This window comes from Dendrobates tinctorius, unplaced genomic scaffold (genome assembly GCF_039654945.1).
Source record: "Dendrobates tinctorius isolate UK_male_01 unplaced genomic scaffold, ASM3965494v1 ptg000165l, whole genome shotgun sequence".
NCBI classification, from domain to species: Eukaryota; Metazoa; Chordata; class Amphibia; order Anura; family Dendrobatidae; genus Dendrobates; species Dendrobates tinctorius.
Window position 1 is genome coordinate 19,802,056 of NW_027361832.1, and position 18,989 is coordinate 19,821,044.

At 43.4% G+C, this 18,989-nt stretch overlaps 1 protein-coding gene across 1 annotated transcript in view; it reads left to right on the forward strand.

Annotated features, from left to right (window-relative positions):
* Positions 1 to 17,410, forward strand: part of LOC141053185 (E3 ubiquitin-protein ligase RNF31-like) — a 67,898-nt gene extending 50,488 nt beyond the window's left edge. Inside the window, exons 10-15 of the mRNA XM_073550554.1 lie at positions 568 to 686; positions 8,278 to 8,391; positions 8,465 to 8,522; positions 9,288 to 9,366; positions 13,208 to 13,376; positions 16,494 to 17,410. Of these exons, the coding sequence (XP_073406655.1) occupies positions 568 to 686; positions 8,278 to 8,391; positions 8,465 to 8,522; positions 9,288 to 9,366; positions 13,208 to 13,376; positions 16,494 to 16,547 (593 nt within the window). The 3' untranslated portion in view covers positions 16,548 to 17,410. The remainder of the gene's footprint in view (positions 1 to 567; positions 687 to 8,277; positions 8,392 to 8,464; positions 8,523 to 9,287; positions 9,367 to 13,207; positions 13,377 to 16,493) is intronic.
* Positions 17,411 to 18,989: the final 1,579 nt, after the last annotated feature.

The following is an 18,989-nucleotide window of genomic DNA, read 5'->3' on the forward strand; positions in this document are numbered from 1 at the left end:
ATTATGAATAAAATGCAGCTATAAGAGATTTTCAAGTCATTGCATTTTGCAGTTCTGCAAAAAAATAGGAGGGCAGATCCATCAAGACTGGTGTAGCGCACGATCGCTCTATGCCAGCCTTGCTGAAATAGAAAGCACCAAATTCATTAAAGGGCGCATACCACTTAATCAGTTTGTCGTGTCTTTCAAGTGGACTGGAGTGACGTTTTTGGTTTGCAAAAGGTAAAACTGGTATTTTTGATGAAGTTGAAGGGCAGGAGTGTTCACACCTCTGTCTTAACCCAGTTCATTACTGAGCTATTCTACATCCACTATGAACCACATGGCAGTCGCAGAGTGCTTATAGAGCTACAGGGTACGGCCCTGTCATACAGCCTCTCACAAAGCGCTGCCATGTGCGAGGCCTAAGATAATGTTAGAAAAAATGCCGTTTTTGTGGCAATACATTTTACAAGGAATTTTGATAGTCTGACTTTGGAAAATATTTTTCAATGTAATATTAATTGCCGTAATGCTTTTCAAAATCCATCTTGCCTGTGGTCATTTTATTTTTGTGCCTCCTTACAGAATGTCCATCTTGCAGATTTCGGTTTGATTTGTGGAAAGGTGGATGTCTACATTTTAAGTGCACACAGTGTCAGTATGATTTCTGTGGAGGATGTGGAAGAGCTTTTTATCAGGGATCTGTAAGTGCCATCTTTTACTGGTTGTTAATAATAATAATAATAATAATAATAATAATCTTTATTTTTATATAGCACTAACATATTCTGCAGCGCTTTACAGTTTGCACACATTTTCATCACTGTCCCTGATGGGGCTCACAATCTAAATTCCCTATCAGTATGTCTTTGGAATGTGGGAGGAAACCGGAGAACCCGGAGGAAACCCCCGCAAACACGGGGAGAACATACAAACTCCTTGCAGATGATAATAATAACAATCTTTATTTCTATAGGACAAACATATTCCGCATCATTCAGAGGGAACAAGTACAAGCAAGATCAGACATTACACAGCAACTCATTACTCAACAATGGAAGTGAGGAAATAGGGATGACTAGTGCTACAGTTGGTGCAAATTGATTTGCACAACCTGGTCCATTGACCATGATAGTAACCTATGCTTGTTGCAGAGGAGCCCTGAGAATTGCCTCTTGCCTGATGGCCTCCACAGCTCTTCTGTTGATTAGCTGACCAGGTAGGATGTCATCGTGGTGGAGTAACACACAGTGACTTTGCGCCAATCATAAGAAGAGCCGCGGTGCGTCGGGTAAGAGGTAGTTATCACGGCTTTCGTCCTATGGTCGCAGATCACTGTTGAGACCAATAGACTGAGTCAAGTGAGTTGATTCACACTAACTCTACAGGTGACGTAAAAATTAAAATTTGCTTGTATTTTATAATCACACAGTCATCTTTTATAATGAACGCTGCATGAACTGGTCACCAGCAAGATTCTGTATATGTACAGGTATGAAGTGATACTGAGTGTATGGAGTCTGGTTTACACTGAAAATCATGCTGAAAAAGGCACCAGGTTTTGAGAAAAAAAACAAGGGAGGGGGGAAATGGAGACAAGTTAGATTAGTGATGTGATCAGCCTGCCTATAAGGCCTCCTTCACATAACCGTGTGGAACCTTTTTTTTCACGGATACAACACGAACCCATTATAATCTATGGTGCTGCACAAATGTCCATGTCTGTATGGACCGAGTGTCCATCCAAACCACACAGAGACACAGTTTTTTTACCAGGAGCATGGATGACAGGGGACAGTACAACTTTATGGTCCATGTAAAACACGTACAGGGCATGGATGGCATCAGTGCGGTGTGCTGTACATATCTCACACTGCAAAATACAGTAGAAGCTTTGGAATTGATTTTCATTAAGCCATACCTGAAAAACACATGGCACACTGATCCAAAACACTGACACCTGTACAGTTTTTCCAGTACCGGTTTATGTGGACATGTGAAGGGGGCCTTAGGCTGGTTTCACACTAGCGTTTTTTAGTGCGTGCACATACGCCATGCTCCCCTATGTTTAACATGGGGGCGCATGGTCTAGCATTTGCACGCATTTGTATGCATTTTCGTACGCATTCTTTTTTTGTAATGTGCGCCTAGGCGCGCCGGACGCAACCTGTTGCATTTTTGGTCCGTCCAACCTGTGTCAAAAAAATGCATGCGCACGGAATGCCCCAAAAATCACATTACAGTCTATGGGAACGCAGGCGTGCGCATGGATATGCGTACACCTGCGTTTTAAATCGCATGCGTTTTAAGAGTTAACATGGCTACAAACTGGTTAAAACGCATGAGCCAAAAAAAGCAATCGCATGCAAGGCGCATGATGTGTTTTTTGCATGCGGTTCTATTGCGCACGAAGCGCTGCGCTAAAAAACACTAATGTGAAACTAGCCTAAGATGTGTTTTTAGAGTGTCTTGAAACCAATGGACACTGCTTGTTCAGGTTGTGCATTCCAGAGAGCTGAAGAGTCTTGAACAGAAATCTATGGAGGTTGGGCAACCATTGCACTGATACTAGCCTATTAGTTTGATAGAAATAGGAGCCTGACTGCTGCATTCAACATTGATTGAAGAAAAAGGGGGCGAGGGGGCACAGACGGCTCACTCCTTTGAACTTGCGGCAACTTTTTAAGGTGATATACATGGCGGTCCTGGTAGCGGTTACATTATTATGGGTATTTGAGTCTTTATATGTGCATATGTGCATTTTGGGGCAAATTAAATCTCTTGGAGAAATTGTAGCGCCATATTATTTGCCATCATCTCATTAGACTATAGGAATCAATTATTGTCTAGTTGTGCTATAATGGACTCGGTTTAATGTATGAATTTTTTACCTATGTATATTTATTCCGATTTAAACTGATTTGCCTGGTCATTAAATCTTTGCAATATATTTTTTCATATTGGAAGTACACAGGATTATCTATAGTGTTGCTTTGGTGCCCCCTTCTGGTTACATTTTTTTGTGCTTATATTCCGTGCCATATTGTTTGTGTGCATATTTATATGATAGAAATAAAATCTACCATCTTATTATATGCATTTTTCTTTGGATCTCTTCATTAGGTCTGTTGTTTCATGACACCAGTACCCTATTTTGTGTGCTTATGTATGTTGAAGTGCCATAGCTTTTATATTTGGACTAATTTCGTGTTCATATTGATTGAAGAGAGGAGGATTTAATTAGGGGAAAGACCAATTTAGTAGTAAGTTTCAATAGTAGTTTCCGACGCCTCTAAGGCCGGGGTCACACTGACGAGGAATACGGCCGAGTGAGAGGCACTAAAAGCACGCATTAGACACGGACAAATGATTCTCTATGGGGTCACTCGCACCAGGCGTATATTTCTCATCCGTATCCTACGCTCCGTGCCACTCGCAGCATGCTGCGATTGTCAGCGTACTACGCCCGTAGTACGCCAATGCAAGTCTATGGGTGCGCAAAAAATACGGATTACACACGGACCACACGTGTGACCTGCGAGCAATACGCAGGTCTTTTGGCTGGTGACAGGAAATGGGCCAATCCATCATCAGGAAGCCTAGACATGCAAATGAGCTCAAAAAGCGCTCCAGACAGCCAGGAAGTACGCCTCCACGGAGTACAGCAGCAGCATGGCGTCCACGTACATAAATGTGGAGATGCTCATTGTCCTGGTGCAGGAGCATCCCGAAATATGGGACCCACGCGATGCAAATTATGCAAACCGGGCAAGAAAGGAGGCGTCATGGAGGCGCATCTGTCGCCAGATGTACCATGACTTTGGTGACCGACCACGTGAGCAGCATAAAATTCGTAAGTACAACGCAAAACATCATTAACCTTAGCGCACAAGAAAAAAGGCATCTAGAATCAGCACCCCCCTTCCTGTGCATGTACTTTTAGCCTCATGCGGCCGTTACATTTGGATGTGACACGTGGCTTCACACAGCCATAATTTGGGGTTAGGCCACAAGCTCCTCATCCTCCTAGCCAAAAAAATTATTAAGTGTAGCTAATGAGACCCTGTGTATCGGCCCAATTACATATGCCACCATGGGTAGAACGCACACCCCATAAGGCCCCATGCCTAGACTACTGGTAGAAAATGTGACCTCTCAAATATGTGAATTTGACAATATTTCCTGTTACATTGCAGTGGAAGATGTGATGAAACGCTGGCGAAGCATCCGGGACTAGTACTGCCGGGAACGCCAGCAGCGGTCCAGGAGTGGGGATGCTGGATATGTAAAAAGGAAGTACATATACTATGACCGGCTGTCCTTCCTCACCCCAATTCTGGATCTGAGACCGTAAGTAGATACCTCACACCACATTACACAAATACTTTACAGGGACAAAAATATTGATGTATTTTTTCCTCTGTTCTATTTCATAACAGAACTCAATCCAACCTTACGGATCAAGGAACGGCCTCCAAGGCAGAGCCCATAATAGATCCTGTAGAGGATGAGGTGGCTGGCCCATCTTCTCCCCCTACACGAAGGATGGCTGAAGATGAGGCATCACAGGACAACACAATGGCTAGCCAACACACAACACCACCAGGACGGTCTGCTGCTGCCCCATCACCCATCCTGGAAGAGCCGGGCAACTTGAGCAGCAGCCCAACTGCCCAGATCAGGGCCTCCCCACAGGCTGCTCTTACATCACGGCGAACAAGAAGGCGCCAGGTCACTATTCAAGAGAGCAGGACCAATGTGGACACAGGGGTGCTCAATTATTTATCTAGAGTAACTACAGATGATGGGGAGGAGGCCTATGCACATAGCCTCACCCTTTATCTCCGTGCCCTTACCCGTGAGGTCAGGCTCCGTATTAGGGGATGTATTCAGATCCTGCTTGATGCAAGCACCCCCCCCCCCCCCAATACCCCATATGAGGTTTTTGAAATTCTGGAGAGGTGGCAGCTCTCACCACAAAATCTAATGCGCATGAGACCATCCACACAGATGCTTGCTCAAGCAGGGTCCGAACAGCCCCTAATACATGGGCTAACACCTCAACCCCTTCCTCACCCAACCTTCTATTCCGCAGCCCCAAATGTCAGCCTCAAGCCAACCCCACCAATATGGCCACTTGTACCCACCCAGTGTTGGAGGCTGGTCCCAACCTGGTTAGGGACGATCTGGCTATCTTGGTGGGTATGAGCCATGTGCCTACCACAGCCAACAAGAAGCCCCTCACCATCATCATTACTCTGGCCAGTATCCCCAACAGTCCCAGGAGGCAGGACAATTCCAGCATCATGGGCAACAGTATGGCCCCACACACGGCGATGTTGGCCACAGTGTCCAGCAGCACCCACAGGATGTTCTTCCACGGTCCCCTTCCCCAACCTATGAGGATTTATGATTCTGATGGCGGGAGATGTCCAGTGCGTTTTAACTGGTGCTCCAAATAGAAAGGAAAAAATAGGTGTTCTCCATCACAACATTTTGTACATAATTTAACATTCTAATTTTTAAACAATGTTTTCCAAACATATGAAACAATCCATCATGACAGGCAAGGCTACCTCACGCCTTTCAGACAGATATTACATGTGTGTACAAAAGAGAATATTTCAACGCGCTATACTGTAAAATGAAAGGATGAAAAGACACTACTCACTTGCTAATGCCTAGGAAAGGAGTGCTGGCCTTAGTGAAGTAGTCACCTTTTTTGCTAGCAATCTCTAGTAAAACAATTCAAGGCAACCAGCCTTCAGAATATCACGCTCTCTCTATGTCTTAACAAGTGAGTTTTGTATTTTCATCCTTTCCAGTATAGCATGCTTAAATATTGTCTGTTCTACAGACAGGTAATATCTGTCTGAAAGCCGTGAGGTAGCCTTGCCTGTCATGGTGGAATCTTTTTATGATTGGAAAACATTATGAGGAAATGTGAGTGTTATCTTTTAGCATTTCTTTTGGTGATGGAGCTCACCTTTTTTTGGCAAATCTAGTTTAATCTTGTCATGCAGCAATGTTGTTATTGCCTAATCTTTTTTTGTGTTTTGTTATGTAATGTTACTTTTCAAAAAAGTTAAAGAAGGCACAAAGGGTCATTTTGCCCATTGCCAAAATTTTCTTATGGCAATATTATGTTTGCCTTTAAGCAAACCAAAAAAAAAAAGGCAAAACTAAAAATTTGTCTACTATAGTTAACGTCTGTGTGATTTTTCACAATCCCTCACAACATACTAACATACACTAACCAATGCAATAAAACACTCATAGAATCATAAGGGGTTGAGCAATATATATTTAGACACAATTAAAGAAACAAATTATAACATAGACACAGCATGCTCTTGCCAAGAAGTTGCCCCCTCAGGTGAGATAAAGTAATTAGTGAAAATATCACGCACTTTGAGGCCAGAAAGCGGTCTATGTTGAGGGTTCATAGGTGGTCTCACCCTGTGCACATTGTCCGGCCTACGCACAACACCATCAGAGGAGGAACAATCATGTATCCTGGTGAAGTTATGCAGAACAACACAGGCTTTCACAACTTCATTCACATTTTGCTCACTCAACTGAATGGCAGACTGGAGTACCCGCTATTTGGCACAAAGAATCCCAAAGGAACACTTCACCAGTCGCCTAGCACGTGATAGGCGCAAGTTAAAAATTCTGCGCCTGTGGTCAAGGTTGCGCCGGGGATATGGCCTCATGACATTGCGCGATAACGGAAAGGCCTCATCTGCCACGAGGACATAAGGGACTGATTCTTCAGGGGAGCCTGGTAGCTGGCGTGGTGGTGGTATATCCAACTGGTTGGTGCGTAGCTGCCGAGCCATTATGGAAGTATTGAAGACTCTAGAGTCTCCCGTCCTTCCATAGGCCCCAATGTCAACAATTATAAACTTGTATTGAGGGTCTACCAGAGCCAACAATACAACAGAAAAGTATTGTTTATAATTGAAGAATTGGGAGCCAGAGTTCGGCGGCTTACGCACCCTGATATGTTTGCCATCCAGGGCCCCAATACAATTTGGAAACTGGCAGTCCTCCTCAAAGTCCCTTGATATCCTCAACCAGTCTTCCATCCTGAGCTCGGGCATGACCACTTGATGGAGTCTTGTCCAGATTTGTGCACATGTAGACCTCACTATGCCTGAAATGGTTGATCTTCCAATGAGAAACTCATGGTGGAGGGCGGCATAAGATAGGCCAGTGGACAGGAAGCTGTAGAACAACAGAAATTGTTAATTTTAGAATGCATAAAGTCCAAAAAAATCAGTTACATGCCGACCAAACTTGGTAGGAATTGAGATAGAATAACACACACATATTTGGTGGCACAATGACTAAGTGATATGCAGGACATATTAGATCTAACATTCTGGTGTGTAAGTTGAAACATATTTGGAGTAAGATGAGGGCATTAAACTTTGTCCAAGAAGGCCAAAAAACATAATTTAGCACACACATTATAAACATAGAGAATGTGGTTGTGTAGTACATACCGTATTGTGAGTAGAAGTCGCTCCTCTGCAGATATGGCTTTGCGCATCCTTGTGTCCTGAAAGGTTATCCCAGGGCGCACTGTCTCCAAGAGTCGATCAAATGTGGAAATGCTCATGCGACAGTACTGGTAAAATTTCTCCGGATGCTCCCGCAGAGAAGAATAGAGGCGGTGAAAATGACCTCTTGTGAGTCGTTGCCTCAAAAGTGGATGGACCCACATGCGTCTCCTCCTCCGCGGATCCACTTTCACTGGGTATGGTTGCCCAAAGCGCCGTGACAAAAGCCAGGTAAAGAGAACCTGCTCAGTTGTATTGAATCTCAGACCCTCTGCCATGTTGCACAAAGAACACCAACACACCTCGTGAAAGCAAGCTCACAAATGGACAGAATGGAGGCAGCCACCTGTTTCAGAGTGTATAAATAGGGTGCAGGCTAATGATTTAAATTGTTTGCAGGCCTCAAAACCGTTAAATGTCCATTTTGCAAGGCTGCGAGAAAATCTCGCCACACGGATTACATACGGATGCAGACATGCGCAAAATACGCGACCTCACCTGGCTTACGGATGACCTACGGAGCACTATTTAGGGGTCATTCGCTGTATTACGCATGTAAGCTACGGACCGTATTTTGCGCAGGTTAGTGTGACTCCGGCCAAACACTATTCCAACACTCTATAAGTCATTTTACCTGTGTGTACAAAATCTACAAGGAAAATCTATCCCTCATGTCTGAATGTATAGAAGCGTCTTCAGTACATTTAATTTCCTCTTTAATTCTTAGGAATGTGACTTCTCTGACGACTGCCGAGGGAAGGGATTACACGCTCATCACACACGTGATTGTTTCTATTATTTGAGAGACTGGGATGTATGGAGACTGCAGAAGCTTCTTCAGGTAATGCCATCTTCCTAAAGATGTCTTGTAAGGCAACCTGTAAAGTGTTTAATATGTTATTTACTACTTACAGCACAATGGAATAAAGTACAGTAGTGGCATATCTGAAGAGTTGCCAGGTCCCTTGGAAGGTAAATTTTCACGTCCATTTCTGTGGGTCCAGTTGAGCAGAGCGCTCGGCCATCTCTGGTGGTCACACTGAGAATGAATGGAGAGGAGTTGCACATGCTCAACCTCTGCTCCGTTCAGACTGGCTCTTCATACCCCAGGTCATGGAATCAGGAGGGGTTAACATCAATCGGGACGTTATCTCTTATCTCAAGGATTACTTCTAACCTTGGTACAACGCCATTAAATGGGTTGTCTCAAGTTCTCAAATAAATTAAATTGCAAAGTGCTTGCACAAACAACTTACAATTTACCTCTTATTAAAAATCCTCTTCATTCTCAAGAACAGAGGGATTTTTAATTTTTTACTTTACAGCTCTTTGCCAAAGTTACTGGCCACCCTGCAGCCTCCGAGTGGCCTGTAGCCTGAGCCAAGAGCATACAGGCAATATACTTTAGGCCTGCTCATGCCACTCTGAAGCGTTTGGATTGCTGGATGGGATCAGCTCATTGCCCATGCACTCCTCCCTTTAGACAAGTCATTTGGGACCAGTCGAGTGACCATTGCCGCTGATCCAAGCTGTCAATCTTAAGGAGAAAACCACCCCTGGTGAAGAGGAAGTCAGGAGAGAGAGGAGCGGTGTACTGCTGAAAATTAATCATGTGAAAACCCCCTTATTGTCTTCATAAATTAATTAGCATAGTCTAGTCTATCTGTAAAAATATACAATCAAACATTTCGGAAATAAATGCACAAATGTTCAGCCAAATGCTTAATTTATTTTTAGGACTCTTTAAATTACGGAGCTCCACATTTAAGATGCACACGGAGAAGGAAGAGAGCAAAGAAGAAAAAGACTCCAATGAGTATGTAATAAACTTGCCATACTGTATCTGTAGAGCTAAATATAACCTGCTCACGTTATACTAGGGCCTAGCTACTGTGTTGCCTTTTTAGCATTTATTTTCATCAGGGGAGGAATCGCAGTATTAAGCAGTATTATTACTGACCCCTTCTTACTGCTCTTCTCCATATTGTCCCTCTACTGTCTCATCATCCTGCCGCCTCTCTATACTGTCCCCACCATACTGCCACCTCTCCATTCTGTCCTCTCTTGATCCCATCCTTTCTATCCTGTGCCCCCCACACAGCCACATTTCCATATTGTCCCCCCCATACTGCCCTCTCTCCACACTGTCCCCTACAATGCTGTCATACTGTCTTCTCCATACTGTCCTCTATATATTGTGCCCCTCTCACACTTCCGCTAATCTTTAGGGGACGCTGTGCAAGAGGAGATTGCTTCACGCAACTCCGGTCCATGGTGCAGGTCAATGCGCTCTGGCAGGGACACGAGTTGCTGGAATTTCCTTACCCCATGGGATCCCAGGCTGGCAAGATGTCACCTGTGCACCACACAGATGATGTCACCTCAGGTTGGCCAACCAAACACCACGTTGGGGAATGTAGAAGCTTAGGAAATTCACATAGCTCCTGTCTACGGCCAGAGTGCACAGATCTAGACCATGGACCGGGGTTGCATGAAGTCATCTACTCATCAATTCCGTCACCCCATGCTGTTCCTCACTCTTTTGTCCGTCATCTACAATAAAAGTCCACTTTATCCTTAGCTCCTATGGAGTGCTCACCTTCCACATCATGTTCACTGCCACTATGGAGCAGCAGTGAAGAGGTGACATAATCTCACTGCTGCATGTCGAGGTGGGAAGGCGATTAGACTTCCTGCATCTTGTAAGTTCTGCTACTCACATGGGAGGCGATCAGACTTCCTGTGCCCTGGAGGCTCCACCACTCACATGTTGACATGCTGAATTGCATTTGCATCAGAAAGACATGAACACAATGGAAAGCAGATAACAGTTCTTATGGTTCTCCAAGCTAGCTGAACAATTGGTTCAGAGAACCGGCCAAGTTGCCTAAAGGTACTGTCACACTTAAGGCCCTTTTACATTTAGCGATGCACCAGCGATCCAACCCGGTCAGGATCGCTGGTGCATCGCTAAATGATCGCTAGTGAGCTTTCATACAGAAAGATCTCACAGCGATGCAGCAGCGACGCAGCGCACGATACTTACCATTCACACACAGCGATCCTGCGTCCTCCCGCCCGCCTCCACGCGTCGCTGGACGTCACAGCAGGAAGTCTCAGCAGGAAGCGCCCGACGAGAAATGGAGCCGGACATTCTCGCGCGATCAGCGATGAGCAGCGGGGGAGCCGGTCGCTGGTAAGTATCACACATAGCGATATCGCTAGCAATATCGCTATAACGTCACAAAACCAGTGACGTTTTAGCGATTTTGCTAGCGATATCGCTTAGTGTAAAACCCGCTTAAGCGATGTACCAGCAATCCCGACCAGCGATATGATATCGCTTAGTGTGACAGGCCCATTAGGTGAGATGCCATTCTTACCTGATGGCTGAAGTGGTCTTGGGTAGCATAATGCATGATAGCCAGACCTCTCTAATCTTCATTCCAGATACACTAACAGCTTGGTGGTGGAACCAGTGGTACGGACATATCTCCAAAGTGTCCCAAGAGCTGTTTTTCAACACATCAGTCCCCAGATCACTTGTGCTACTGTGAGCAGCCTGCGATGACTAAATGTGCTACCATGGCCTGCAGCGCCTCTGAACTAGTCTCCCATCATGCACATCTTTTACACCATTGATCGGCAACTGAAAAGAGCGCTGCCAACTGGTGATCTTGATGATTTAGGTGCCCTAATGAAGAACATTTCACTGGCAATATTAATAATATCGTTGACAGCAGATGAGGCATGTTTGTGCGGGGATTTCTACTCTTGACATTCATACTTGATAAAGATAAATCAAAATGTTTTGAAGATTTTGCTTTTTTTCCCATTATTTCCATATCAGTAACATGTCATTCCATTCTATCATTTCACAACTTTTCTTTCTTGGTGTTGCAATTTCCATGTTGAGTATATGAGAAGTATTTTTCCAGTGTTACTTAATTTGGCCACATGATGTCACCTCTTCTCACTCTGTTGGTTATCACAAGAGAGTTTGAGTCCATCGGTTTGTAACATTTTTAGTTTTTATATCCAGTAAAAGTTAGCGGAATATAGTCAATTGAATGAACAATGCAATTTTGTCCTGCTCTGTACCAGGAGGTTGTTAATTGTGGTGTGCTCTGAAATAAATACTATTTGGATTTGGTGGAAGTAAATAAAAAAAGATAATTTTGTGTCCACATACCTGTGTTGCATGTAGTTATAAAGTTTGTGTGCAGCCATTACTAGGGATCAGATTTTAATTTTAGATTGAGAGCGACATTCCTGTGCTGTGATGGATGAGCCCTGCATGCATTGGAGGTCTGATGATTTGGATAGTCTTTTTCAAGGAAAAACTTTGAGGAGAAAGTTTGACGTGCCATCGTGGATGAACTGCACTCCCTGAGCAACTTCTGTGGGTTATAGACCGCCTCATTCTACTGTACCTCGAGGGTTGACAGCAATGATAAAATGCAAATGTCACCAAAACAGCCAAAAATGATGAGAACACAGAAATGGTCTGTGGTTACCACCTGTAGAACCACTCCTTTATAGGGGTTGTCTTGCTAATTGCCTATCATTTCTACCTGTTGTCTGTTCCATTTGCACAACAGAAATTGATTTACAATCATTGTTGCTTTATAACTGGAAAGGTTGATTTCACCGAAGTGTGATTGAGTTGGAGTTACATTGTGTTGTTTAAGTGTTCCCTTTATTTTTTCAGCAGTGTGTGAATATATATGTTATATATACACTGCTCAAAAAATAATTCAACACTTAAACAACAGAATATAACGCCGAAGTGAATCAAACTTCTGTGAAATCAAACTGTCCACTTAGGAAGCAACACTGATTGACAATCAATTTCACATGCTGTTGTGCAAATGGAATAGACAACAGATGGAAATTATTGGCAAGACACCCTCAATAAAGGAGTGGTTCTGCAGGTGGGAACCACAGACCACATCTCAGTACCAATGCTTTCTGGCTGTTATTTTGGTCACTTTTGAATGTTAGTTATGCATTCACACTTGTGGTAGCATGAGACGGACTCTACAACCCACACAAGTGGCTCAGGTAGTGCAGCTCATCCAGGATGGCATATCGATGAGAGCTGTTGCAAGGTTTGCTGTGTCTGTCAGCGTGGTGTCCAGAGGCTGGAGGCGCTACCAGGAGACAGGCCAGGACACCAAAAGACGTGGAGGGGGCCGTAGGATGGCAATAACCCAGCAGGAGAACCACTACCTCAGCCTTTGTGCAAGGAGGAACAGGAGGAGCACTGCCAGAGCCCTGCAAAATGACCTCCAGCAAGCCACAATTGTGCATGTGTCTGCACAAACGGCTAGAAAACGACTTCATGAGGATGGTCTGAGTGCCCGACGTCCACAGATGGGGGTTGTGCTCACAGCCCAACACCATGCAGGATGCTTGGCATTTGCCACAGAACACCAGGATGGGCAAATTCGCCACTGGCGCCCTGTGCTCTTCACAGATGAATGCAGGTTCACACTCAGCACGTGACAGACGTGACAGAGTCTGAAGACGCCGTAGAGAGCGATCTGCTGCCTGCAACATCCTTCAGCAAAACCGGTTAGGCAGTGGGTCAGTAATAGTGTTTGGTGGCATTTCTGTAGTTCATGAACATGTATTAAACTTTTCATTTATTACAGAGTAGAATACAAGGAATACTTAGTGAAAATGATAAATGCCAATTTCCTGGATCCAGTTGATCTGTATACAGAGAAAGAAATGGAAGTAGAGCTCCAACGATGGAAGGTAACCATTCCAGAAAACTGCAGTGAGGACAGAGAGGAACAATACCTACAGAAGCTTCAACTGGTAAGAAATCAGGGCAAAACTTCAATGTGTCTGTTTTCCCGATAGCTGAAAAATAGATTTTTGTCTGATTTTCCAATTAAGCGAATACAATTTTATTTAGCTTTAAAACTGCATCTTCTTTAATCTGTGCTTTGCCTTGAAACACAATGATGTAGTTTATGTAAATACATTTTTTTGCTTAAACATATGGTAATTTTTACTGAACCCGAATTGCGGAGCCAGCTTTGCACACCAGTTTTTTGTTTCTTTTTGCAGCATTCAGATTTAGATTGTGCTAGTTGCTACGGAAGCAGGGACTTTTTTCTTTTTGTTGGTAGATTAAACTTTTTTTTCAATTCAGAACCCTGGGATGAAAAGTCTTTGGGGGGAAAACATGAAGAAAAATTCCAGCTCCTGGTAAAAAAAAAAAAATTCTTGCATATAAAGATTAAAATCTATATCCAAGGAATAGTCACTGAATTTTCCACGTCCCGATGGAAAGTGGCACTCAATAAACCTACAATTTTCTTACGTTTTAATACCAGTCAACAAGAGTTTTGTGATTTTTTTTTTTTTTGGATGATGAACTGTAGTTTTCACTGGTAACATTTTTTGGGGTACAAATTACATTTTAACCATTTGTTTGTTGTCATTTTTTGGGAGACAAACTGAATTAAAAAAAAAAAAAAAAAACTCCTGGGGTTGATTACGTTTTTTTGCCATGCTCTATAAATGTCCGTTTTTCACTACCATACATTTTATCTGTGATTTTCACTTCACTGATACCCATTACAGTCTGTGTGTTCTATGGGACACTTCACATGTCCATGTTTTTTTAGGGGAGACCATGGGGCCAATTTAAAAAAAAAAAAAGCTTTTACGCCACAAAATTGACAAGAAAGGTTTGACAAGTCACAACATTTTTGTGCAGCTTTAGGCTGTACAAACATTTTTACAATTTTTGGCATTTTCTCGTCATTTCAGAGTAGCTGGGACGGCACCCAGAAATGCTATTTTTGGGGGACATGAATACTTTTTACTTTGATTTTTTGGGGGAAGGTGTGGGATAACAAGGAGCAATTTTAGCATTTTTTTTTTTTTTTTTACAGCATTTCACAGTGCAGAGAGTTTAAATGACTTTTATAGTTTGGGATGTTACGGAGACAAATACCAATTAGGTATGGGTTCTTTTTTAATTTCCTTTATATGGTGCAACAGTGAGGCTAAGTGCACACGTTGCAGAAATTTCTGCTCAAAAACCTGAATCCCTTCCCAGAAACCGCACCTATTTTTCCACGGCGGTTTTTGCGCGTTTTTGATGCGTTTTTTCCGCAGCGGTTTCAAACCGTATGGAAGAAGCCAAAACAGAGGATAAATCCGCAAAATTAATTAGCATGCTGCGTTTTTTACCGCGATGCAGGTTTTTCGCGGTAAAAAACGCATCAATGTGCACAAAGTGCAAAATGCATAGAAATGACTGGGAAGCTTATTTTTAGCGGTTTTATAGTGAAAACCGCGGTAAAAAACGCTAAAAAAACGCTGTGTGTGAACACAGCCAAAAAGTAGGAGGGGGGGCTGTATGCCAAATCATTCTGAAGTTGGTTCCGACATGACCAGAACAGTGCAGCCATATGCCCATTAAGTGTGGCACATCTCTCTGCCGGTGGTGTAGACGGAGTCTCTTGCCAGTACTTTGCGGATCAGGAGGCAAGGAAAGACAAGGCAAGAGCGGCAAAGCATCGAGGCAAAGAATGGATGCCTCAGTGAAGAGCAGCAAAAGCTCTTCTTATAGTGAGGGGGAACACTGCAGGAAGAATCTTCAGGTAGAAACAGCTGGTGGAGCTGCCAGAGAGGGATGTCACAGAGAAACATGACTGAACCATTAGCCCAACTTAAGGTACTGTCACACTTAACGAAGCACCAGCGATCCCGACCAGCGATATGACATGGTCAGGATCGCTGGTGCATCGCTAAGTGGTCGCTAGTGAGCTGCCACACAGGCAAATCTCACCAGCGACATCGCAAGGGTCGGGGGTCGCTACTTACGTGTCAGACAAGGCGATCCGGACGTCCTCCCGCCACGCGTCGCTCGTCGGTGCCACAGGAAGCTGACGACGAGAAACGGTCCAGGACGATCTCGTGCGATCAGCGATAATCAGCAGGGGAGCGGTCAGAGGTAAGTATCAGACATAGCGATATCGCTAGCAATATTGCTGCTACGTCACAAAAACCAGTGACGTTATAGCGATATCGCTTAGTGTGACAGGCCCTTTAGAGACTTGTAAGGAACCTGCGACATAGAGCATCCACTATCACTAAGAGAGCCCCAGGGAGACACACGTGCCACCAGGATCCCTCCGTGTTTGTAAATGTTTATAGTTGGAAAGTTCAGTGTCTCGAAGTTATGTTTCTGCCAGTTGGGGTTGGGTCAAAGTCAGGTGCAACAAGACTCCTGTGCTGATCGAGGGTTAGCTGGAGCCCCTGCTGCATGCATTAATCCTTTAGAGAAGACACAAGCCGGTAGGAAGCAGTCACCCTTCTAACATACCGGGTTCAGAATGAAATTCACTCCGTCATAGGAGTCTTGTAACAAGCTGTCGATTCTGAGGGTCAGTACACATTTGAGAAAAGCAATGTGTAAATGAAGTTACTCCGCTTTGAATTACAGTAAGAAAGCAATCTGAGCAATAGAGGAGGGTGCTGTTCTCACCCACAGGGTCCTTTCTCTGCACAGCACTCATCTGTATTTGTGCAGGAAATGAGGGGACGCCAAATACAACCTTCACATATACCCTAGACCACCAGGGAATTAAATACAGGCCCCATCTTCTACCTAGGACCACCAGGGAGTAAAGTATGGAAATACTATTCAGCCCTAGACCTACAAGGAACTTTTGATATAATTTTGCGCTAAGGTTCCATTATTCCGTGCATATCATATGATAACGGTGAACATGTTCTTTGCAATTGATGGTTTATGGTTAAAATTGTGCAATTAAACACCGATTAGCATTACTGTCCATTTGCCTAACTGGACGGTTGTGCTACAACCTAGCCAGTATAAAGAACAGTGGATAGGTTACTGAAGAGGATTCGGCTGATATTGCCTATGTCTAAATTACTTTTTTTATCCTACAGAAAATCAAGCAAGAAATTCCGCTCTATGTGAATCTAGATTTATATGAAGAATGAAGCCGTAGAGAAGAAAACATTTTCTAATAATGAACTTCCACAAATGCAAGAGTTCTGTCCGAAAGCTTAAACCCTTCTATAAGAGTGATCGCAGAATACTGGCTGTACATTTTATAGGGGTTTACAAACCCAACTAATCATATTCCACGTATCAGCTCTCAGTTACTAGCAACACACTAGACTGACAAATATGCAAAAAAAAAAAAAAATGGAATTACTTTAAAACTCACCTCTCGTTTAACCCCTCATGAAATCTTCATTTTCAAACTTTTTATTCTTATGCCCTTAAATTAGAGTTAGTTAATACATAGCCTATGACTGAGAACACCCAGAAGTGACACCATTTTAAAAACTGCACCCCCCTCAAAGTGCCTAAAACCACATTCAAGAAGCTTATTAACTTTTAGGCGCTTCACAGGAATTAAAGCAATGTGGAAGGGAAAAAAAAATGAACATTTTAATTTTTCCCACAAAAATGTTAATTTAGCCCCACATTGTGCATTTTTACAAGGGTAACAGAAGAAAATGAACCATACAATTTCTTGTGTAATTTCTTCCGAATATGCGGATACCCCATACGTTGAGGAAAACTACTGTTTGGGTGAACGGCAAGGCCTGGAAAGTTAGGAGCGTCTATTTTGAATGCAAAATTGGCTGGAATCGATAGACGCCATGTTGTATTTGCAGAGCCCCTACCGTGCCTAAACAGTGGAAAGTCCCCACAACTGACCTCATTTTAGAAACTAGACCCCTAAAGGAATGTATCTAGAGGTGTGGGGAGTACCTTAAACCCACAGGCACTTGACAGAATTTTATTATGTTGAGCTGTGAAAATGAAAAAAATACATTTTTTTCCGCAAAAATATTGCTTCAGCCCCAAATTTTTCATTTTCGCAAGGGTGATAGGAGAAAATGGATCATTACAATTTGTTGTGCAATTTTTCTTGAGTACACAGATACCCCATATGTGGTGAAAAAATAACTTGGCGCACGGCAGGGTTTGGAAGGGAAGTAGAACCAACTGAATGCTGGAGCGCAATTTTGGCTAGAACAGATTGCAAATGCCCCTGCCATGCCAAAACAGCAACAAAACCCATAAGTGACCCCCTTTTGGAAACTACATCTCTTGAGGAATTCATCTATCGGTATAGTGAGCCTTTTTAACTCACACAGTCAATGGAAATTTAGCATTTTTTTCCCACTAAAAAGTTACTTTGGCCTCAAGTTTTCGAGAGGGATAATAGGGAAAAATGGACCACAAAATATGTTACACAATTTCTCCACTTCAAGGTGTACCTAAATATGAATGGTCCCCATCACTAATTTCCTTCCTCTACAGGTGCCAAACAGCTTTATCAACGATTTAGATGAAGGAATTGAGGGTAAACTGAATAAATTTGCTGATGACACAAAGCTAGGAGGGATAGCTAATACTAGAGAAGAGAGAGAGAGGGATTCAAAAAGATAAAAATAAACTGGAGCAGTGGGCAGCAACTAACAGAATGGTTTTTAACAGGGAAAAATGCAAACTACTACATCTGGGCAATAAAAATGAAAAACCGGATTACTTACCGGTAATACTCTTTTGTAGAGTCCACGACAGCACCCACTGAGAGAGGGGATCCGCCCCTAGGAACAGGAAACCTACAGAGAGATAAATGGGGCGGTCCCCCTCGCTCCCTCAGTTTGTATTACAGAGAACAACGGAGGAACCGCCATACATGTTTTAGTCAATTTGTTAGCACAATTCATCTGTCCATATATATATATATATATATATATATATATATATATATATATATACACACACACACACACACAATTCTATGCTTGCTATAGCTTTCTACATTTTAAGTCTTAATTCTAATCTCCACCACCAAGGAGAAACACCTGTGAATTTTTACGGGCGGGAAGTGAGCGGGTGCTGTCGTGGACTCTACAAAAGAGTATTACCGGTAAGTAATCCGGTTTTTCCTCTTCGCCACGACAGCACCCACTGAGAGATTTCCAGAGATAATCACCTGGGAGGGCACACCGTGTTAAGGACAGATCTACCAAAAGACAGATCCTCTGTAGAGGACAAATCTAGTCTATAGTGACTATAGAAGGTAGATGGAGAAGACCAGGTTGCAGCCTTACATATTTGCTCAATTGGGACGTTCGCCCTCTCGGCCCAGGAGGATGACAAGGCTCTGGTAGAGTGCGCCTTAATACCCTGTGGAGGGTCCTCTCCTTTTGCTGAATATGCCATTGTGATCGCATCTCTGATCCACCTGGACAACGTGCCCGTTGTAACTCTAGCCCCCTTCTTGTTGCCCTGGAAGGAGACAAAAAGAGACCTACTCTGCCTTCAGGGACTGGTCCTATCTAAGTAGGCTAGCACAGTTCTTTTAACATCTAAAGTATGATATTTAACCTCGTCCTGTGTTGTTGGGTTCTCAT